This window comes from Eptatretus burgeri, chromosome 6 (assembly GCF_056783735.1).
Source record: "Eptatretus burgeri isolate ZD-2024b chromosome 6, Ebu_testis_v1, whole genome shotgun sequence".
In the NCBI taxonomy this organism is placed as follows: domain Eukaryota; kingdom Metazoa; phylum Chordata; class Myxini; order Myxiniformes; family Myxinidae; genus Eptatretus; species Eptatretus burgeri.
Window position 1 is genome coordinate 100,558,326 of NC_140966.1, and position 24,972 is coordinate 100,583,297.

The window sequence follows — 24,972 nt, forward strand, 5'->3', positions numbered from 1 at the left end:
TCCAGCCTAGGCTGGGATGGTACCATTCTCCAGGATTTAAGGTGCAGCTTTAGAGTTGCAACAACAAGCCTGTGGTCAGTATTGAGGAACTGAGCACTCCGGTAGACCTTGCAGTTCTGGATCATCCTCCAGCGACCGTCAATGAGGACATGGTCAATCTCCTTTGCCGCACCGCCAGCGTTGGAATACCAAGTCCAGCGATGAGCTTGTGGGCGCTGAAACTATTACCCAGCCACCCTAAGTCCATGACTTCTTGCAAAGTCAAGGAACTTAGTGCTATTCTGGTTCATAGTTCCTGACCCATGGGGACCAACACACGTCTCATAACCATCACTATCAGTTCCAGTCGATGCATTGAAATCTCCCAAGACTAGAAGTGTATCTCGTCTGGGGCACTGATCAACCACAGACTCGAGCGTGGCGAAGAATGCATCCTTCACGGTGAGATCACTCGCTACAGTCGAAGCATAAACAGAGACCAGGGAAATGACACCTAAGGAGTGACGAATCCTTAATCTCATAATACGCTCGTTGACCGGTGTAACCTCAATTATTATTGGGGTCAGCTTATCGGACACAGCTACAGCAACTCCTTGGGTATGGTAACCATCAGAGCGACCAGACCAATAGTAGTTGTAACCACCCACCATTATCTCGCCGCAATCCGGTCTCCGAAAGTCAGAGAGAGCTGCAATCCCGATGTCCAAACGCTTGAGCTCAGATGATAACAGAGACAGGTGATCATCCTCTCTTAGGGATAGGACATTCCAGGCACCCACCCGAAGGGACCGCCTCAGGTTAACCCAAGGAGACTGCCGTCTGGTGGACGACACCTCAGCACCACTCCGACACACTCTCCCGCAATGTTACCACGTGGTTTCCCTCCTATCATCAAAGATTTGGGGTCCCGAAGGCTTTGCCCCAATCCCGTCATCCGGTGAGCTGCCTTGCGAAGGGAAGCTGCACAGGAGGTACTCCCACGGAGTGGGTTTTCAGATTTTTTTGCGTTTTTGTGTTTTGCGGAATGAAGGGTTTTACGGTGGCCGGAGTGCAAATCCTGCCACCAACCTCCTAATAAGAAGTAACCCAACTGCAGGAGGACGTCCGCAGATACATTTGGGCACTAGATATGGATGGCCGTTGGCTCAGAAGGAGCTCATCTGCCCTTTGACAGGTTTTGTTTTTAATCCTGCTGGGTGTCCATATCCAAACACCCTCCTCACCAGAAAACCTGGTGGGGGAGACAGTTTAGTCGAGTCGGTTTAGTGTAATCGGAAGAAGATTACACAAGAAAAGGGAGCAAAGCTTGCAGAGAGGGTGAGCAATGCTCGAGAAAGTTGGCATAAAAGACACTCAGGTTGCTGCATTGTTTCGAATATGATTAAACACAGGAACAGGTCAAAACTTGGCAGATGTCATGAGGCAAGTATAATTGCATCCAGACGTTTTGGAGTAGGAAGGGACAGAGAGAGAGAAAGAAAGAGAGAGAGAAGGAAAGAGAGAGAGAAGGAAAGAGAGAGAGAGAAGGAAAGAGAGAGAGAGAAAGAAGGAAAGAGAGAAAGAAGGAAAGAGAGAAAGAAGGAAAGAGAGAGAGAAGGAAAGAGAGAGAGAAGGAAAGAGAGAGAGAGAAGGAAAGAGAGAGAGAAGGAAAGAGAGAGAGAAGGAAAAAGAGAGAGAAGGAAAAAGAGAGAGAAGGAAAAAGAGAGAGAGAGAGAGAGAGAGAGAGAGAGAGAGAGAGAGAGAGAGAGAGAGAGAGAGAGAGAGAGAGAGAGAGAGAGAGAGAGAGAGAGAGAGAGAGAGAGAGAGAGAGAGAAAGAGAGAGAAAGAGAGAGAGAGAGAGAGAGAGAGAGAGAGAGAGAGAGAGAGAGAGAGAGAGAGAGAGAGAGAGAGAGAGAGAGAGAGAGAGAGAGAGAGAGAGAGAGAGAGAGAGAGAGAGAGAGAGAGAGAGAGAGAGAGAGAGAGAGAGAGAGAGAGAGAGAAGGAAAGAGAAAAAGGAAGAGAGAGAGAAAGACAGAGACAGAGACAGAGACAGAGACATGAGGGGGAGGTGGTGGGGGGGGGAAGGAGAGGTCGAAAGAAGGATAGAGGGATGCGTGGGGGGGTGTTCAGAGAGGGAGGGAGAATTAATGTGCAGAAATAAGAAGTCAGGCATGATGAAAAAAACAAAACATATACGAGTGGAACACCATTCTGACATCCCATTGTGATTTTGGCACGATTGTTGGACCCAAAACACAGCTTGACTTGGTCTGACGGGACACTATGATGGTGAGGCACAAGATTCTGAATCCTGGCCTCATGCTGCACATGGGAAAGCAGGAAAGCAAGGGTGAGAGGGAAACAGGAGGGATTTCCCCTTTGGCACTTGTTCTCGAGAGCCAAAATTGCTGGCATTGTTTGGTGCAGTAAGTCTGGGCAATGCATTGCCAGGTACCCTGACAAAGAACTGGGACAGAGGACACTGTGCAGAGACCGTGCTATATAAAAATGATGGGTGGTGGCACGGGGGGGGGGAGTGAGTTTACAAAAGGGGGGGAGGGGAGGGGGTAGCACCTTCATAAATAACTAGCTTGCAAGAGACACATGCAGTCATCCTGAAATGGTGAGTGGAAGAAAAGAAAATGGGTGGGGGGGGAGGGCAGGAGGGCAGGGAGGGGTGAAGGAGAGGGAAGGGTTGCTGGTGGTGGGGGAGAATGAGAAAAAGGTCGATAGCTAAATAGAGCTCTATTTTTTCCCTTCTATAAGCCCATTCCAGTTCATGCACTGCTTGCTCGGCACATTTTTCTTTGCAATACACAGCTCTGCCTGGCATTGCACGTAAACCTGGCAAACTCCAGTACTGCTATCTTCATGTAGCACTGTGGAAGCCCTTGGTGGCATTGGCAGCTGGATTCCATAGTTGCCTGCTGGGACTGTATTTATTGCAATAAATGATCTCTGGCTTCTACAGATGCTTGCCAGATTCCTTGATTCTGGTATTTCTTGGCGGAAACAACCTTCTTTTTTTTCCTCCTGAATTATAATACAGTAATCTGGACAATTGGCCAACAGGGATGGTGGAAAAAGTGGGAAACGTGCTGTGTGCATGGAGCAGTCATTATATTTAAAATATTCTTCTTGCCTTTATTACCTCCATCACCGAAGGTGGAAGGTTCTGCTTTCACCCTGTTTGTCTGTTTGTTTGTTACTTGCAAAATCGAACGTTTGTTAGTATATTGGTCGGTCGCATGCATTATTCTCTCTGTCTGTCTGTCTATCGCCGACAGGTCATCATTCTAAAATCTAAACCGATCGTCATTAAACTTTATCAAGTTTTACAGGTTGTCACAACAAAGAAGCCGAATGATTTTGAGGTCAAAGGTCATCTTGAGTTCGAATTTCTGAAGTCCCTTATTTTTCATTCGATCGACTTGAAAGTTTGTATATTGGGTCAATGAATTAGGAAACCAACTATTTTGAGGTCAAAAGGTCAAAAATGAACTGAAGGTCAAACTTTTAAAATCAATTTTCATCCAATTGGCTTGATATTTTAACAGGAATTGCATCGCACCTCACTGAATTGGGAAACCAACTATGTTTGAGGTCAAAAGGTCAAAGGTAAACTCAAGATCAAACTTTTAAAATCGTTAATTTTTGTCAGAAAAAAATCATCAATTTTCATTTGGTTGGCCTGAGCTTTGATTAAGATCGTCAATTTGAATCTTAACTAGCGGATACCCGTCTATGATGGGTATGGGGGACAGGATGGATCACAATACTCGGTTACGGTAGTTTCTTTGGATTTTTTGCTCCGCATTCAACAGCTCAGTTCATATTGGTGGCATGTCTGGGTGCTCATGGTAGCGTTTGAGACCGGTCGCTTTAGATTGTTGGCCTTGACACATAGTGCCGTATGAGTAACACAAACGATTTGACATTTTCATCATTTCTATATTACCTCAATCAACAGATTAACAACATGGCAGGCTAAAAGTTGTAAATGCTGAGTTGACTAAACGTCCTGAACTCATGGACTTAGTTAAATAAAGCAGGTCGTCTGGGACACGGCCGTCGGTTTGCCGCCGAACGCTGCTGATTGTGACATCATCGATTCCCTCTTTGAAAGTGCTATCGATATTCGATTTTCTGAATCCGCTATCACCTGCGTAAATACATGGAACACATAATGTGAAGATTTCGGAAGTATGAACAGAATATGTTCGGAGAAAAGTGTGTTTGAAGTTTCAGGATTACACCTGATTACAGAGAGACAGAGACAGAGACGGAGACGGAGACGGAGACGGAGACGGAGACGGAGACGGAGACGGAGACGGAGACGGAGACGGAGACGGAGACGGAGACGGAGACGGAGACGGAGACGGAGACGGAGACGGAGACGGAGACGGAGACGGAGACGGAGACGGAGACGGAGAGAGAGAGAGAGAGAGAGAGAGAGAGAGAGAGAGAGAGAGAGAGAGAGAGAGAGAGAGAGAGATAAGTGTGGGAGGGGTGAGTGAGCGAGGGAGAGGCGGACGGGGTGAGTGAGCGAGGGAGAGGCGGACGGGGTGAGTGAGCGAGGGAGAGGCGGACGGGGTGAGTGAGCGAGGGAGAGGCGGACGGGGTGAGTGAGCGACGGAGAGGCGGACGGGGTGAGTGAGCGACGGAGAGGCGGACGGGGTGAGTGAGCGACGGAGAGGCGGACGGGGTGAGTGACCGAGGGAGAGGCGGATGGGGTGAGCGATCGAGGGAGAGGCGGATAGGGTGAGTGAGCGAGAGAGGACGGGGTGAGTAAGCGAGGGAGAGGCGGACGGGGTTTTGTGAGCGAGGGAAAGGCAGACGGGGTGAGTGAGCGAGGGAGAGGCGGACGGGGTGAGTGAGCGAGGGAGAGGCGGACGGGGTGAGTGAGCGACGGAGAGGCGGACGGGGTGAGTGAGCGACGGAGAGGCGGACGGGGTGAGTGAGCAAGGGAGAGGGGTGAGAGAGCGAGGGAGAGGGGTGAGAGAGGGGTGAGAGAGCGAGGGAGAGAGAGCGAGGGAGAGGGGTGAGAGAGCGAGGGAGAGGGGTGAGAGAGCGAGGGAGAGGGGTGAGAGAGCGAGGGAGAGGGGTGAGAGAGCGAGGGAGAGGGGTGAGAGAGGGGTGAAAGTGAGGAGAGAGGGAGTGCAGTGGGGGGAGGGGGAGAAGACAGGGGAGGAGTGAGGGAGGAGGGAAGAAGGGTGGGATTCCAGCAGATATGACATCCAGCTTACCGGCACAGACATTGATGAAGCACCCTGCCTGTGAAATACCGGGATGACAGTTTATACCTGGGTTCGGATTCAAACCCAGGCTTGATAGCTGAGGGCGGCCTGCTCGTGTTGGCTCTGCTGCCACGATATGATGTTAATGAAGTGTTCCACTTTTTTTTATTTGTATTTTAATGCGGGACAACACAGGCGAGTGGCCCCTGAAGTTTGTTATTGTCGATAGATATGCAGTATTCAGTGGGAGTGTGAATATTGTGGAGTGCTCGCCAAGTGGCTGAAGGACAACAATGAAACAGTTCATAAGGAATAGCTCCATTGGCAAGCATTTCACAATCACTGAGCCATCATACTAAATACATACTTCCCAGAGACACCTGATATACCAAAAATGTTCGAATTGGACAAATGAACAATTTTTTTTTTCGTTGTCAGAACTGCTGCAAAGTTCAGTTCTGGAGATTAAATTTGTAAGTCAGCTTCGATCAAGAGATTCTCGAGGTTATGGCATATGCGGAAATGAAATAAAGCCACGAACGATGGCATCTCCGGGAGTTTATAAGCATTGCAATGTATTGTTATGAATTTCGGTCCGCCCGGCGTGCGATCGGCCACGTAACTCAAATCGCGACCGCATCGCCCACTGGAATGGACAATTCAGTCGTGACCTTCTTTGGAACTACCGTCAGGAGCTAGTCACAGGTGGGTCTTTCGACCCCACCACAATTGTGCCAATTGGCCACCCGTGCAGGATAGGGTTGTTCGCCAAATTTGACCTACCCAAGTACCTGCGCGGGTAGTTAACTGGGCGATCGTACCTCGCCGCTGGCCGGCCTAGCACACGAACCGCTAAAGCGGTCCGTTCCGTGCTTCAGTGATAACCGAGCGGTGTTATCGCCGGCCCCGACGGATGTGATTATTTACCGGGTGCTTACGCCCCTCTACCAATTCCTTCCGTGATGCAAGATGGAAGTTTCAAACAAGGGAAAGGACGCAACGAAACGGGGAACAGTTCGACAAGCACATTTATTGCACACTCAGACAAGCACGTATTTTACAGCCATACAGTAATTCAGGCACGTATACAGTGAAAGCAAGCAAAGGCAGAGTTACAACTGAATAAAGTCTTTATTTCACAAGCACACTTAGACAGTTTTACTTACAAGACGGCGCCACCACATGCATTTACACAAAAAGCAAAGGAAAAGCCACCCTCAAAGGCAAGGGTGGCAGACAGGTTCGTGGACCAAATCTGCGTGGAACCTGGATGAGCGGCCAGGTCCACGAGACCGAAGGGTCTTACCCGCGCCCTCGTTGTGCGATGGCGGGCAAGCTGCGATTTCAGCGTAGCTGCGCCTGGCTTCGTGCCCCTGGCGTGGTCGGTGAGCTCTCTCCGGCGCTCCCCGTCTGCCTTTCCTGTCGGCTTCGAGCTCCGTCTCCCGACTTGACTGCCCCGCCGACACTACACTCGACTTGACTGCCCCGTCTCCCGATTCTCCAGGCTGCCGACACCGACACACTGCAGACTTGACTGCCCCGTCTCCCGCTTCTCTAGACTGCCACTCCACAGACTCCAGACTTGACTGCCGTGACCGACACACTTGACTGCCCTGTCTCCCGCTTCTCCAGATTGCCACTCCACAGACTCCAGACTTGACTGCCGCGACCGACACACTTGACTGCCCCGTCTCCCTATTCTCCAGACTGCCGACACTGACACACTGCACTGCCGACCCTGCACTCGACTTGACTGCCCCGCCGACACTGCTTGACTTCCACTCCACCGACTCCAGACTTGACTGCCACTTGACTGCCGCGAGCTGCATTGTGCTCGCGCTTATATAGGCCGAGGTAGGAGTGTATATGCAAATTTCTGGATCACAGCGGGTTCGGAGGCGGGGCTACACCACCTGATGCTCAGTCATTGGATGGATGAAAAGTGGGCGTGAATCATTCCTGATCTGCTTTTCGAGGCAAAAGGAACCCGTTCACAACCCATGGTACGACGTGTGGTAGAAAGGCGGAGGTGGTGGGAGTTTGCTGCGGTGGTTTGGGAAGGGTGTTGGTGGTGGCGATTTGGTTGCTAGCGGGCATCGTTTGAGAATGGCGGTGAAGCGATGTTTGCGAGGTGGAGTGGTGGAGGTAAAGAGGCGAAGGTGGTGGTGGTGGTTCGGTGTAGTTGTTTGGGGGCGTTGTTGGTGGTGGCGATTTGGTTGTTGGGGGATGATTGGTCCAAAATAATCATAGAGAAAAGAAAAACGGCTAACTCAAAGGATCACAGCCGTGTGAACACGGAAATTCCCTTTAAACAATGGTGGGGAAATCTAACAACACAATTACTTATCGTCATAACTGATCTCAGGTCCTTTCTGGTGGTCTGCGAATTTCCACAGCCGTAACAGTATCGAGCGATTCACAGGTATGATAATCAGACATTCAATCATGTAAGTGAGCAAAGTGGAATAAAAAAACAAACCTTTATTGCTCAGAAATCGTTGCGGCCTGTTCCAAGTCAAGGCATGGTTGAGCAGGCCAAAGTTCATGGTGGCTTCAGACCGCAGCAATGTAACCCAGGATGTGCCTTGAGACCCCATCGAGAGGGAGGTGGCTGAGGATGCGCCTGATAAAGGATTTAATGAAATAAGGCCGTTAATTATCTTCAAAAGGGGGTGTTTTAATTAACCCAAACACCAAATTTTCACTCTTGCACATCCTTGGAGTTCCCTTTGGTTTCCTGGTTGTGGAGTTATGGAGGAGAAAAACACACACACACACACACACACACACACACACACACACACACACACACACACACACACACACACACACACACACACACACACACACACACACACACACACACACACACACACACACACACACTGTCATTAATTAGTATACTAGACGACCCGTAAACCCGGTGCTTTCCCGTTGTGACAGCTGTTGATAAAAAAAATCATTTCAAAAAAAAAAGAAAAAGATACCTCCAGCGAACTATACCACTGAGGTTGTTTGCATTGATTAAATATTCCTGAAGAGCACTTGACTGAATCGTGAATTGATTTTTGTAAATAATTTTTTTCGTTGCCCGAAATGAATGAAACGATATCGCACGTCAATGTAATAAAAAAAAACGGTGAAAAGAAAGGCAAATACATTATTGTGCGTAATCTTCGAAACAATTTTATAAATTAATAAACACAGAATTATTAGATAAAAATGGCGATGTTTATTTTATGCTTAAAAATAAATTATTCTTTGTCTATATTCAATGTTTGAGATTTTTTATTGAATCATTTCAAGTAAAAAAAAAGATAGCTCCAGCCAACTATACCGCTGAGGTTGTTTGCATTGATCAAATTCTCCTGAAGAGAGCTTCACTGAATTGGGAATTGCAATTCAGCTTCGATGAAGAGATTCTCGAGGTTAAGGCATATGCGGAAATGAAATAAAGCCACGAACGCTGGCATCTCCGGGAGTTTAAAAGCATTGCAATGTATTGTAACGAATTGTGGTCCGCCCGGCGTGCGGATTTTTTTTCATTTTTTCATAAATTTCATAAATTTTCATTTTCAAAAAAATTTTCATAATTTTTTCGTTGCCAGATTTGAACGAAACTTGATACTACACACCGCAGGAGAATAGTGAGTAAGGTGGGCCGAAAATTTTTGCGCTATCGTGTACCGTTTTGGCTGTATTTCGGGAACATACATACATACATGATGAGACTTTTAATAATATATATTTATGGGTCTCACTATCTGCTTCTGTCACTATCTTTCAAGCTTCTGGGTCTCACTATCTGCCATGACCTTTCCTGGGAAAGCCACATTTCAAACCTCGCCTCCAGAGCCAGTCGCCGACTGGGAAACCTCCATCGTGCAAAGTCCTTCCTCGGCCCACCTGAGCTCCTGACCACTTACAAAGCTTTTGTCCGCAGCCTGATGGAGTACTGCTCTCCTGTCTCAGCTGGTGCTCCTGCATCCCACCTTTCTCGGCTTCACGCTGTAGAAACCAAGGCATTTCGGATCATTGGCATCTCCCGCAATGAGGCTGAGTCTTTGGGCCTCTCACTCAATCACCACAGGTTGGTCGGTGGTCTTTCTGTCTTCTACCATCTACTCTCCAGTCTCGCTCCCCCCCCTGCTCTCTCTGCAATTTGTCCCCACCACATTTCCGCAGGGTGCTCAAGGTCCGCCAACAACCCCCTTCTGGTAAAACTACCAAAATCACGAATCACTGCTCACCTTCACTCTTTCATTCCTCTTTTTCCCCACCTTTGGAATAAACTCCCACACTGTCTTCAATCCCATTCTTCCCTCAAGGCCTTCAAAACAGCTGTTCACCACCTCCTCTTATCATCCCCCATCCAAATCCTCGATCTTTTCTTCCCCCGATAATCTACCCAAGCGCACCTCCTTCAAATTCCCTGCTTTCCTTCTTGAAAGTCCCTGTAATGTCTATCTCGTATTCCCCATGTTCCCCGTCCCATCCCTCTCACTTCCACAGATCTCCTAATGTCTCTGTTCCCCACTGTTTTGTCCTTCCCACTCCCTCCCCTCCTGTCTCATGCCCCCCCTTGATGTGCGTTGTGTGTTAGCTCTCATACGAGCCTCGACATTGTATACAAAAAAAAAACCAGCTCATCGTCAGAGTTGTGCGTGGCTTTTGTAACCAGAAAGTCATTTTGACACAACAGCAAAAGCAATTTCTGCTAACATTGGGCTTTTGAAGTCGCCTTGCCAATTTGTCATACCTTAACTCGCGAGGACAACATATCAGTATTTTCAGTGCAGAGGAAAAAAAAACCTGATCAGTGATTTGGAATGCCACTCGCAGTCTCTGCATACTTTGGCTGAACGTCAGAGGATCTACTGCCTATCTTTTGAAATAACGAACGATTTTGTTTTCTTCTCTACAGTATGTCTGATGACTACAACATTTCAAACTAGAATGGCTCTCGGTAGAGTGCATACCTCTGCCAGGGTGAACAGTTTACACTTTGTATCCCACTGATGGGTTGGATCTGAATTTGGACCTTAACCAAAATCGAATTGGATAGTTGTCACAACCAACTCATCAACCAAGTTTTGTCATAACTCATCCACAACTTTTTGAAAGATAATGATATACAGTACTGTACATCGTTTTTGGCACCATCTCTCAATGGTAAAGATATAATTAACAAAAAAAACTCTTGGATCCAGATCCAGAACCTTATGAGATATTCTGTTCACAAACTGATAGACAAAGAGGGGTGAAAACATAATCTGGTGGAGGTAATAACATGCCGAATGTATGTAACCCGGCCATCTATAGAAATGAAGCGATATGGTGTTTGCCAAACATTATTTCAGTACAGACTTGCTTTTTTTCTGAACACTGACATTTCTGCTTTGACAACTTCAAATCAATACTGACCTTAACATCCCATGTTTGTAATGAAAACAACATCACGATGGATAAAGTGAAGATTTAATATCCAACCTGTCAGAAAACACAAAAGTTAAATCCATTTCAATAACAATAATTTCATATTTTTCTGCAACCAAAGAGTAAGTGACAAGAGCATAAGTTTAATAACATATCATTAATATTCAGTGAATAAAAAGGGGGGGGGAAATTTTATTTATTTATTCCAAATACTCCAAGAATATCTTTTCAACAATAGAAATATTTAAAAAAATGCAACAATTATTGTCATGATGTAAGCTCTCGGTAGAGTCACAGAGGTCCAAATTACTTTCTGATGGACCGATGGACCAAATCCCCGATTATTCAATAAACCTCGCAGGGATGCAGTTTAAATTAGGATGAACCAGGTGATAGCACACCAATTGACCTCCACCTGGGCCATCCTGGAAGTATCCACCAGAAAGCAAACGAGTTCTTATCTTGGTTACTTGTGAAGTTATATTTTTACAGTGTCTGGACTACTTCACTGTTTATCCCAAAACTACAATTATCCTTGAAATCTTGCAGTTTTATGTAAAGTGCTTTACCCTGCAAAGTGAGAAGTATTTCATCATACATCCACTGACAACGATGTGCTTGTGATTCTGCTAAAAGAGATGCATTTGTGCGATGAAAGTAGAGCAAATATTTGAGGATTCAATCTCCATGCATTTCACAGGAGGGTTTCAGCATAGAATTGCACTTCGGTAAGGTTTACAACACACGACTGCACAGTGATCACCATGGTTACACCAGATGAAAACCTGCATAGGCACTTTATCAAAGTACAAGGTCGACACATTTTAAGTGTACATAAACCTACACCTGCGCGTTTACAACCTGGTGACCTTCCTCCAGCCCCTCCTCCAACACTTTTCATGGGCGACTTCAATTACCAACATCCGAACTGGGGATACTATTACTCAACAGGTAATGGGGAAGAACGCTACAACTGGGGTTCATTGTCAGACTTGATCCTTCTCTTTGATAGGTGACAACTCATCACCTTTCACTCCAACAGGTGGAACAATACCACTCACTCTGACAATAAATCCATACTCAAGGGAATTTCCCACCAGACCCCAACAGCCAAGAGTTAGTTCTTCCCTAAGGTTGACTGGGAAAGCTTCAGCAACATTATCGGTGATTTCACTGCTATTCTTCCTGTCCAAAGTTCTGCAGATATTAATGGTACCTGCAGATATTTAATGATGAAGTCAGTGTTGCCTCCAGGTCTGGTGTTGGATTGACGGTTAAGGGGACTTGCTTAGGTTCCTAGGGTCCTGAGTTCAAGCCTCTGTTGGGCCATTTAATTATCAGCAGGTTGGGTTGACTCAGCCGGTCATCCTTATGAGGTCAGCAAAATGAGTACCGGTGTACTGCTAACAAGGGCATTGCATTTGTGGCAAAATGACACCTCCAGCCAATTATGTCACTCGCAGCCTTATGCTGCTCATGAAAGAGGAGTGCTGCCTCAAAGCTTTGCATTCCACGATGGTGCCATAACACTTTCATCCCTGAATGAAAGGCTGTTTGTGAAAGACTTCATTATGTCATGAGAAATGCAGCAAATGAGAGGATGTCTCTCTGCTAGCATCCCAACTCAAGTTGAGTTGGTAAAAATTGGTTGAGAACATGAACAATAAGCACTCAATTTGGAAAGCCTGGTAAATTATTAATCGACTCACGAAGTGATAAACAAATGACAACCCTGCCCCATTGACTCCAGTCACCATTGCATGAACTTTTGTCATCAATTGCACAAACCCACACCTCGACAAGGCTTTCTCCCACCCGGTCAATGCCAAATTTAAGGATATGTTATTCACCATTTGACAGCTGTGGGCCATCTGTGATTTATCTTTATCTGAGTTTAAAACAGTGTGTTGCACACGAAAACATACAAAGTAAAAGGCCTATATATTATACGTGCTGGGCAGTTGACCCAAGCTGGTCCTATACTTATACTTTTTGATTGGCTCAGATGTTTCATGTCACACACAGTGCTTGTCCACAGTCCCTTGCTTCTTGAAAGAGTCAATGTCAAAGCTATTCTGAAGCTACTCCAGCCAAACACTGATCTGAAGAGCCACTATCCTATATCCTTCCTGTCTCTTCTCTTGACTCTCCTGAAATGGCTAATATTAAATGGGGTGGAGCCACTGCAAGAGCATTATTTTTGACAATCAATTTTATTTTAAAATATTGAAAGCATGCAACAACATCATAAAGCATCAAGAACAATCAGATTGAAAAGGCCAAAAATGACTATGTATGTGGCTCTGTTGGTCGGAAAACAACAGTTTTTAACATTCTTGGAAAAAAAATGAAGGATAAGAACAACGAGCAATATAAAGGTGAAGGTTTGCTTGATTGAACAGATCTGATACTTGTTCATCTCAGTCACCTGTAAAATACAGAAGAAAATGTTTTAAGAAAAATGTTTTGCTTCCACAAAGTAAAGAAAAAGACTAATCACAAACATCATCTTCAGATTCTACAGTATTATGCAAACAATCACGTTTTCCTCTTTGCTGCAGTTTTAAGACATCGTAATCTGTTGTCGTGTGGACCATCCCCACCAGATTATGTGGAACCACAATGTCGGCAGTTCCCCACCAAACCATAGCCAATGCACTGAGGATTAACCAAAGCCATCACTTTTACTTAGGGCCCTGTCACACCTTGACGTTTTAGCCAGCAATGGTCAGGTCAGGTATGGGAGCATGTGCCAGAACAGCGCGTCGCTGCGTCCACTTTCCGCCGGTATTCCAGGGGCCTCCGTCTGGCCATCCCCCAGGCAGTAACCAGGCCCATCCCCATCTCCTTGAGATGATGGTCAACCTGCTGCAACCACGAGTCATGTGGTCGGCCCACTGGCCTCTTCCACTCATGAGACTCCCTCGCTGAGAGAATCTGGTGAGCAGGATCAGCTTCAGGAAAACGAGCCACATGTCCATACAGCCGCAACTGACGCTCACGGACTATGCAGGTAACAAATCTCATCCGAGTCTCTCTCAGCAACCGCTTGTTGGACACAAAATCCGAGCAGCGATAGCCAAGGATTCTCCGAAGAGACCTGGTACCAAAGGAATTAAGTCTCCGTCTCAGATCCTTGGTCAGAGTCCAAGTCTCGCATCCATAGAGCAAGACTGGAAGTTCCAAGGACCTGAAGACTCGGACTTTCGTCCTCCCGCACAGGTACTAACAGCGCCACACCCCATGATCCAGTGAATCCATGACTCCCCAGGCCCGACCCAGACGTCTCTTGACCTCTGACTCGCAGCCAGCAGAGACATGAATATCACTGCCAAGGTAAGTGAATCTCTCCACGACCTAAACATCCTCACCACAAACAGACACAGACAGGACAGCAGCATCCAAGATGTCACCGAAAGCCTGGATCTTAGTTTTGACCCAAGAAACCCATAATCCCAGCGGCTCCGACTCCTCATTCAGCACCTCGAGGGCCCCCAAAAGGATGTCTAAAGTCTCCGCAAAGATGACTGCATCATCTGCAAAATCAAGGTCCGAGATCTTGACATTCCCAAACGATGCATCGCAACTTGATCTCCCCGACATCCTCCCTAAAATCCAGTGCATACAAGTGCTGAAAAGTGTGGGGACCAGTACACATCCCTGACGAACTCCAGTAACAACTGAAAATAAGTCAGAGATGGTACCACCACACTTCACAGCACTCTCAGTACCAGAGTAGAGTTCAGACATCAGATCGATCAGTTTTGGTGGCACCCCACGAAGACCAAGAATCCTCCAGAGGACATCCCGATTCACTGAATCCAGCAATGGCAACTATAAAAATGTATGTAAAACGTTGGCGTACGCTGAAATTTTGATGTTTTTTTAAGTTTTGGGCGTATTCATAATGTGTTGGTCGTATGCATAACATATTAGTAACGGGCACAGAACGTTTCATTGTGTTATTGATAACTTTTACCAACGAATGATTAGCCTGTTGTCGGCATTCACAACCTATGCCCAATGATAGTTTAACTTACGCATAGCGCACTAAACGTATCACCGGCGAACTCGTGGCATAGCCTGTTAAGAACCTGCTGGATGCCGATTTAAATCATAACCGCCTGAGAATTTGAAGTGTCAACATTGCAGTCACACCTTGACGATTTTGCCAGCGTATGCTGGCCTATGAAAAATGTGTCTAAAACGCTAGGCGCACGTCAAATACGGTATAGGTAAGTTGTGTATACGTTCAGATAGGCTGGAAAACAATGAATTACGCTGTCATATTACGTGGTACGTGTAATACGTCATGAAATTTCAAGCATGCTGAAAATTTTACGACTTACTCGGCGTATGGCTAACACGTTCCGCATGCCTTGTCATATGTTCCTGGCATGCTCCGCGATCGTTTACACACGACGGACACACCTTACTTGAAGTTAATCATAAGTCGAAACACGTCAAGGTAATATTTAACATACCCGCAACCTAATTTTCAACCAATGGGTAACGTCCTTTTAACCTATGAGTAGCGTGCTCTGAACCGATGTTTAACGTGCTTGAAACCTATGAGTAACGTGCATTGAACCTCTTTGTAACTTGCCTTGAACCAATGACTAGCGTGCTATGAACCTATGAGTAACGTGCGATAAACTATGTGTAGCATGCTTTGAACCTAAGTATAACGTGCTTATAACCTTTGAGTAACATGCTATGAACCTATTTGTAACGTATCTAAAACGCACATTGTCATATGTAGACAAATTAGATTGACGTCTTCCGGACGACCACAGCACTTACTGAACGTGTTTCTAACTTACATCTACGGTGTAATGGCGTATTGGCAGCGTGAAGGGGAATTGGTATATTCAAATGGGCTTCACAAGAAGAACCCATCATTGTTCCAGACTCCATGTTGAGTAGATGTCAATGCCAGTCATATCAGTAGTAGTAATACTATTAGTAGCAGTTGGTGTGCGTGACAGTCGTAATAGTAGTAGTAGTTGTAGTAGTAGCATGTCAGTAGTAGTATGTAGTAGTATCTGTGTCAGTAGTAGTATGTGAGCGTGATGGGGAGGGTGTGGGTGATGATGGATCCTCTTATCGTCCACAAATAGGAGACTACTTTGCACCATTGTTCGATGATCTTTTCGGCTAATTTTTTTTTCCTCATCCCACGATGAAATATTTCTTTATTTTACTTTATAAAGTATTAAAAACGACTTTGACAAATGCATAATGTACTAGTAATGAACACAGAACGCTTCAATAACTTATAGATAAGTTATACCAACGATTGTTTATCGTGTTTTAGTCGTCCACAACCTATGCCCAACGATAGTCTAGCGTATGCAAAGCGTAATAATTCCCAAGCACGTTATTTATAGGTTATAAATAAGTCACGGGTACCCTAAACATTACTTTGATGCGTTTCGATGTATGAGGAACTTTCAAGTAGCATGTTGTGAAGTGTGAACAACGTTCGTGTAGCATGCTTACAAAAAGTTACTCATAGGTTAGAAATAAGTTTTGGGAACGCGAATGTTACCTCTACGTGTTTCGACTTATGAGTAACATACAATTAACGTGTGTCAACGATCGCATAACGTGCCTACAACTTATGGCCAGCGTCGCGGAACGTGTGAGCCAAACGCCGAGTACGTTGTAAAATTTCAAGCATGGAAAATTTTTTGGACAACCAAAAAGTACAACGTTTTAAACCAGCGTAATACGACCTATGGTAGTGTTTTTCAGCGTGCACCTCACGTACACATAACGTACCCATAACGTATTCGACATGTGCCAGCGTTTTAGACAAATTTTTCATAAATCGGCATACGCTGGCTAAATCGTCAAGGTGTGACAGCCCCTTTCCTAACTGATGGCGAGTGGTGACATTCATCTGTACTTCAGCAGTCTAACACATTGGTAATAAATCAGTATTACACCCAATTAAGCCCTCCATTAAGACCAATAAATGTCAGTGTGAAAAAAATGGTGGGTTCATGAGGAACACGCCATCTCTTTAATAAATAAATAATATATTATCGTTTCAGATGAACCGTAAGTATGAGCTGACTGAGCCAGAGGTCTTTCAAGGCCTCCGCAGATCCCGAAACGGTGCTTAAATTTCTGTGTTCAATATTACTAATAGATTCTCCAAGGACCATCCAATAAAAGCTGAACCTGTTGGGAAAATGCGGGGAAGGCAAAAGGTGGGAAAACTTTTCTTATAATTAGGGTACCCTGTGAGTACAGGGTACCCTATTGTTTTTCTTTTGTTTATTATTATTACGCATTATTATTATTTTCCGCCGGCATTTTGCACCCTTTTTCGCTTTAAAAATAATTTTCTCTGGGACACTAAGGCCGATCGACAGGAAATTTTCACCATAGTTTGTATCTTTTTTTGATAGCACAATCACGTTATAATTATGACGTCATTGGTCACGTGGTGCGGTCGCCATCTTGAAAAAAGCGATAGACTTTGGACATCTGTATCTCGGAAACTGTGCAATGGAAAAAAATTTCGTTTGATACATTTTACTAAGCTCACTATGGGGAACACGTGTGATTTTTCGTGACGTCATAGGTGAAGCGATATACCGGTGAAAATTCGTCAAGTAGAACGCCGTATAGGAAAAATCTGAAATTTTTTGAGCGTCATCTACGCCAAAATTCATCGTCAAAAATGTTTTTTTTTCACGTCATCGATGACGTAATTCGGCCGCCATCTTGTTTTTTAGTGTTTTTTTTAAACAAAAATCTTCTTCTCCAGAAGGGCTGGACAGATTGAGGCGACACTTTACAGGTACATTCCCCAAGAGGTCCTTTCTCAAGTTTGTTAATTTCTTGTTGACAGGTCACATGGTTTGGCGGCCATCTTGAAAAATCTTAAAACCTTCAAACATCTTCTTCTCCAGAAGCGCTGGTCCAATGAAGGCAAGATTTCAGAACTATATTCGTGACATGCATGCGATGCAAGTTTGTTAATTTCGAAGTGATAGGTCACATGGTTTGGCCGCCATGTTGCATTTAAGAAAAATATTAAATAATGTTTTCTCTGGAAATGCTTAACCTAGCGAAGCGAAAATTTGCAGTTATCGTCTGCGATCATGTTTGCACATGTGGTGAAAATTATGACGTCACAAGTCACATGCTTTGGCCACCATCTTGGATTGAAGGATAATGTTTTCTCTGGAATTTCATAAGCCATCGAAGCGAAAATTTGCAAGTGCCTTCCGCCCTCACGTCTGTATACATGGTAAAAAAATTTTTACCTCAGAAGTCACATGGTTTGGCGGCCATCTTGGATAGAAAAATAGACCTTATCCGATTTACACGAAACTTCACATACTTGTTTGGGTCGACGATGGAAAGCAGAATTTAAATTTATGAAATCATAGGTCACAAGGTTCGGCAGCCATTTTGGATTGAAAATGAATAAATTTTAAAAATCTTCTTCTCCAGAAGGGCAAGACAGATTAAGACGAAACTTCACACATATATTCCACATGAGGTCCTTTCTCAAGTTTGTTAATTTCTTCTTGATCGGTCACATGGTTTGGTGGCCATCTTGAAAAAACCCTAAACCTTCAAACATCTTCTTCTCCAGAAGCGCTGGTCCGATGAAGGGGAGATTTCAGAACTATATTCGGGACATGTAGGCGATATAAGTTTGTTAATTTCGAATTGATAAGTCACACAGTTTGGCCGCCATGTTGGATTAAAGAAAAATATTAAATAATGTTTTCTCTGGAACCGCTTAACCTAATGAATTGAAACTTTGCAATTATCATCCACCATCCGGTGTGCACGCGTGGTAAAAATTATGACATCACTCGTCACATGGTTTGGCGGCCATCTTGGATAGAAAAACACACCTTTACCGATTAACACGAAACTTCACAAACGTGTTCCAATACCCAGTTGGAAGCAGAATATAAATTTGTGATGTCATAGGTCACATGGTTCGTCAGCCATCTTGGATTGAAAAATAATATCTTTAAACGTCTTTTTCTCTGAAACGACTGAACAGATCCAGGCGAAACTCCACCACTATGACCGCCTCTCCATGGCGAATAAAATGTTCTCACCCCCTTTTGAGCTACGACACAACGTTTGGCAGCCATAGTGGATTGAAGGAAAAATATTAATTAATGTTTACTCTGGAACTACTGCATCAATAAAGGTGAAACATCAACTTTGTGGTGGAACAGTCATGCGGAATGAGGGTTTGAAATTTCAACGGGATCGGGCCCAGGGTTTGGCAGCCATGTTGGTTTTAAGAAAAATATTAAATAATGTTTTCTCTGGAAATGCTTAACCTAGCGAAGCGAAAATTTGCAGTTATCGTCTGCGATCATGTTTGCACATGTGGTGAAAATTATGATGTCACAAGTCACATGCTTTGGCCGCCATCTTGGATTGAAGGATAAATATTAATTAATGTTGACTCTGTAACCGCTGCTTCTATATATATACGAAACTTCAAATTTTTAATTTAGCCGACATGCGAAACAAAAGTTTAAAATTTCAACCTGATCGGTCACGCGGTTTGGCAGCCAGAATTATTTAATTATTTGAATCTGTTCGCCAGTAATAAGGAAATTGAACGCTTTGTGCTGCCCGGTTCGTAACTCGTCTGTTCCGCGCCGTCTCGAAGCAGGCCTGTGTTTGTATCATCATGAAATAATGTTTTCTCTGGCACCGCTTATCCGATAAATGCGAAACTTTGGGACTATGATTTAAGTCTCATGTTGTATCAGTTGTGTCAAAGGCGGACGAACTGGGTACCCGGTCATCACTGCCAGCAGTTATAAAGTGGCAGTTCTAGTTACGAGTGATTTTAAAGAAAGAAATGAGACACATGGAGTCAAGACAACAATACCTGGAATGATCTGGCACAGGGGGATAGACAAATGGGAATGGTAAGACATGAAAAACCAGACATGAACACAAGAAGGAATAAAGAAATGCATGGTGGCACCAACGACTGGATTCTCAGAATGAGGAACAAAGGGGGCCAAGTGAGGGCTTGGGGCAGACAATAGCTGATTGTGCTGTGCAGATTGCTGCAGGATGATGTGGCATGTTGCGACAAATGGCAACAAGGAAGATGAGTTGCGATGCTGGGGAGACATTGTCCACTGTTTATGGCACCATGCATCCTTCTTTAGTGACAAAACAGAAGGAGAGCAAAGAAAAATTCTACATCTTCAAGGAACAAGGCTCAACTGCTTGCACCAGTGTGGTCATGGCCTTCATAATCTCTGGGACAGTCTTCTTGGGAGATGAGACCCATCATTGGCTGCCCACTGCCTGTGGGTGTCACTATCTTCATGGCCATACCACTCCATAGGAGGGCCCTGAACAGAACAAAAGTGCTCCGTCCACACCCAGAGCTCTATCGCATACTATGCCGCAATGGCTTATGTTGCGCTGGCCAAACAGCCGGTGAGAGTTTTCTTTGAAGTGCTTTCAGCGTGCCTTGCTGGGTGACACAAGTGTTCATCTGGTCTCCCCTATTACACGAGGTTGCACACGGTACAGTGATAATCTATTCTGCTCTATAATGAATGCTCACTGCCTCCTCAATAAAAGTATTACAAGACAAATTATCTCTGACAAATATCCTGATTTAAGGAGAAATCTAACAGACTTGATCACTTGGTCCATACTATTCTGAAGAAAATATAGCTCAGACCTCTGCCCCACCCATATTCCACATAACAAAAGTGTAGATACAGAACAGAGTGCATAGATTTCCTCACAAAAAAAACAGTGCAACAATTCATCAAGGAACAATATTTATTGCACAAAGAAACTAACCTCCGACTATGTCACCAAACACACACAAGAGTCAAGTCCTCAACGCAGGCAAGTAATGGAGGAAAGAATTGTGCATCGAAGTCTAAGATTTTGTATAACTTATAAGTGCTGGTATAGTGGGTGGCTCCATGCATCAGTTCAAAGCATCACAGCGAGGCTGCAAGGAGTGGAGCTTGGACATGTCCCACCAGAAAGAGCCTTTTCAGTCCAAGAGCTGGATCCCCACTAAAAGAGGAGAGAGCCAGCAAGAAGCAAGCATGTGCTTTTATTGCCAGATTTACTCCTCTCCACTCATTGATGGTACTCAAAAAATCACTATTTCACTCCAGAACGAGTGTTCTCTGCACTGCTCTCTCAACCACCCACACAAACTAACCTCTGGCCACAGTGGTCTCTCCACATCAGGCACAGCTGACCAATCACTGACCCCAGGCTTACTCCAATCAGGGAGCAGGAACAGTACAAAGCCCCTCTACCATAAGCAGTTCTACCAAAATATCCCCAAAACTGAATATTAAAAATATTATCACCTGCCAACATGCATTTACAAATGATGTTTTGCTTGTTAATGTTTTGGATTATTCTTCATTTGGCCCCAGAATAACCTGAGTTAACTTCAATTCAATTTCAACTCTTTTAAAAATCACCATTTGATCATTTTGATTTTGGTCATTCAGCTCGAGTTTCCAGAACTCAGCACATTGCACAGTTTCAACGTGATGTTATTTCACATTCATTATTTATTTATCAACATACATCTATAAACTTTCACACATAGACTTGGACAGAATGTGGTAATACAGGCTTATATGAAATATTCCAGAGGATGCAACTGTCATGTTGTAGCAGCTTTCATAAAAACAAAAACAAATGTATATCTCACTGTTTATGTTCTCGCCAATGAAGTCCCCAGCGAAGTTGATCATGTGTTTGAAAGAAGACAGCAGCAGGACGTCCATGTTGGTCGTTGTCTCCACTTGAGTTGAATAATTTACCACAGGGAAGATACAGTTCAAAGGGATTCCGAGTTTCTGTGAAGCTTGATTCATCTGATAAAGACACGATTTTGTTTGTGTATTTGTGTAATATAATGATTTGATAAAAGAATAACAAAACTATTCAAATAACATCAATCAAAAGTGTTGTAGAAATTGTGGAAATCCATTTCGTCATTCAGTTTAAGTTGTGGCACACGACGATCGACTTTATGAAAACTCCAACCTTTAATAATGCAGATTTCCTTACACAAGGAATTCAATGATAAAAAGGATAATGGTGATGGAATAAAACCTAGTAAAACGATTAAGATAAATTATAAATGAGAATAACGCGACAGGTTGGAAGCCTGGATGTGCTTCACTGCCTCCCTTCGGGACTTGGTCCGAAAACCCCATTATTATCCCTGTCCATATTTTATCCTATTAGCATTCCAAACCAACTTACACTCTGCAAGTCGATACATCACATTCTCCTGATCTTTCATCGGTGAAACATTCTCCCTGAATGAGTTGTATTGAGCTTTTCCAACAAGTCCTTCAATTATGTAACCCATCATTCCTGAAGTTTCTTCCATACCACTGAGCTTTTTGCAAACTCACTGACCTCTGCCTCCATTGTTTGTCTGCTACCTCCTTCACGTATGATGGTTCATCAGTGTGTTTGTTTTCTACCTATTACCCAGTGGCGGATAGTCCTATTGGCTGCATAGGCTGAAACCTAAGGCCCGGATGTCTTTGGGGCCTGCCAAAAATATGTGAACAAGTAAAAAAATAACAATCAAACAAAAGTATTTATTTCAGAAAACAAGATCCATCTATATATTACGAAAACTCTCATCTTGTATGAATGTATATATGCATGTATGTATATTCCCGAAATACAGCCAAACGATACACGATAGCGCAAAGGTTTTATGGCCACCTTACTCACCATTCTCCTGCGGTGTGCAGTATCATGTTTCGTTCAAATCGGGCAAAGAAAAATTATTAAAAATCAATTCCCGATTCAGTCAAGTTCTCTTCGGGATTATTTGATCAATGCAAACAACCTCAGCGGTATAGTTCGCTGGAGCTATCTTTTTTTTTTCTTGAAATGATTAATTTTAAAATCTCAAACATTTAGTATAGACAAAGAAAGATTTATTTTTAAGCATAAAATAAACATCGCCATTTTGATCTAATACTTCCATGTTCATTAAAAAATAAAATTGTGTTGAGATTACGCACAATAATTTCTTCGACTTTCTTTTCTCCGTGTTTTTTTTTTTCACATTGACGCACAATATCAAGTTTCCTTCAAATCGGGCAATGAAAAAAATTATGAAAAAATCAATTCCCGATTCAGTGAAGTACTCTTTGGGAGAATTTGATCAATGCAAACAACCTCAGCGGTATAGTTTGCTGGAGCTATGTTTCTTTTTTTTATCAACCGCTGTCACAATGGGAACCCAACGGGCTCACGGGTCGTCGAGGAAACATTAAAATACATGAATCCGTAAGTAAAATAAAAATAAAAAAGAAAACTGAAAGAATTTTGCTTTTTATCACATTAAAACTAAAACTAAATAAGATCAACATGAAAGCACTTCCACCACAAATGGAAGCTCTAAAAATCCATATCAATAATCGAAAAATAAAATTAAAATTTTTAATTTTCGACATTTTTTGTCTGCAAATTCATTATTAATAATAATATCCTGACTGTCAATTTTACGCAAATGCTCCGACTCGATGTGCGTCAATGAGAAGTAGTTCAGCTTTTCGTCTTTCATTGTTGACCTTCGGTAATTCTTGATTCGTTTTAGAGCAGAAAATGATCTCTCTCCACTGCAGTTGGATACAATCAGGCAGAGGTACATTCGAAGGGAAATATAGATATGCATTGGGAAAAACTGAAGAGAGGTTGTTTGATACAATTTGTTTAAACATATGAAGTTCAAAATTACATTCAGTGTCAGTTCCAACTGCATATACATTAAGTTTCATATACTCTTTGAACTGAATCAATTCATCTCTAATGCTGGGTTCAAGATCCTTAGGATCACAAGAAATCAGATGGTGTGCAGCCTGTTGCAATTCTTCATCCTTGAACTGCAAAAGATTTGTCAAGAATCCATACTTTGTGTTCAGTCTGAGTAAGCATCCATCCATTTACTCAAGGCACTTCACAGCTGATCAATGACAGGTAGAAAGACATTGATACGGAATGATTCACGTGCTGAGCCTGACAGGTCAGTCTCCTGTGCTGGTCCATCATCAAACTTCATTTCGCACTGTGCTTATGTTTTCTGGTTATTTATTCCTTGTAAGTTGATGTGGCAGTCTTCAGAATGCCATTCTTTTCAAATTCATCAAACATCTCTTTCTGTGATGCAACAAATTCTTTCAGCCAATGAAGAAGTTTTACTGCTGTATACAGATCCAGTGTTGAACTTTGCAGACTTATGCTTGTTCAGTGGAAGCGTTGTAGGAGCGTTGTCCAGACACTCCGTAGAACACTTGTCTCTAAATTTTCCATTTTTTTCAGCAAGAGCTTTTGCTTCACAGCACACATCTGATTTTTCATATGGATCCTCAGCCATTTTCTCCAAACACTTATGAATCTCAGAGTATCCTTGATCCAAAGCATTTACACTGGAAGCATGTGCAGACCACCGTGTGTCTGATAGATGTTTGAGTGCAGGCAGTTGTTCACCAAATTCCCTCAGAAGCAATCTCCATCGATGTTTAGAGGCTCTGAAAAATGTATAACAATTTTGTATGAAGTCAAAGAAGTGGAAGACATGCGGCACACAGTCAATAGCAGATTGCCCAATCAGATTCAACGAGTGAGCAGAGCATGGTACATAGTCGGCTCAAGCGTTTTCCTTGTGAATCAATGCCTGCACACCATTATACTTTCCACTCCTATTACTTGCGTTGTCATAAGATTGACCTCGCCAGTTGAAAATGTTCAAATGATTTCTCTTTCATGAAAGAGAAAAAAACTTTCTGCAATATCATGAGCAGTATGACCATGCATATCAAGGAACTTTGTAAAACGTTCCACTGGTCTGTCCTTGTGAACATATCGAAAAGTCAGTGCAAGTTTGTCCAAGTTAGCAATATCTGGAGTGGAATCTGAAGATATTGAAAAAATATTTAGTTTCTTTTATTTCAGTGATAAATTCTTTGAATAGTTTCTATCCTATAAGTTCAATCAACTCATCACATGCAGTAGACGATATGTACAAGACAGAACCTCTGCCCTTTCCGCCATGCGTTTACAAGTGATTGGCTAGAAACGGGTCAAACTGAGCCAGTAGTTCTAATGTCCCCAGAAAATTGCCATTTGCAGGCGAGTTTAGAACCTCATCATGTCCACGAAATGGTTATCCACGTTCAGCTAAAAAATTGATAGTTGCGACAACTCTTTCCAGCATAGATCGTGGATATGCACGTTCTGCATTATGTTGTTTTACCACCAAACTGTCAACTCTTCCAATTAA

At 43.6% G+C, this 24,972-nt stretch overlaps 1 protein-coding gene across 3 annotated transcripts in view; it reads right to left on the reverse strand.

Moving 5' to 3' along the window:
- Positions 1 to 10,676: 10,676 nt before the first annotated feature.
- LOC147025457 (interferon-induced protein 44-like) overlaps positions 10,677 to 24,972 on the reverse strand; it is a 52,269-nt gene continuing 37,973 nt past the window's right edge. For 2 of the 3 annotated variants that reach the window (XM_085886464.1, XM_085886466.1), the window contains exons 7-8: positions 21,370 to 21,535; positions 20,448 to 20,711 (exon numbers count right to left, since the gene is read on the reverse strand). In XM_085886464.1, coding sequence (XP_085742590.1) covers positions 20,689 to 20,711; positions 21,370 to 21,535 — 189 coding nt within the window. In that variant the 3' untranslated portion in view covers positions 20,448 to 20,688. Of the gene's footprint in view, positions 13,081 to 20,447; positions 20,712 to 21,369; positions 21,536 to 24,972 lie in introns of those variants that run through there. The other variant, XM_085886465.1, reaches the window with a different exon arrangement.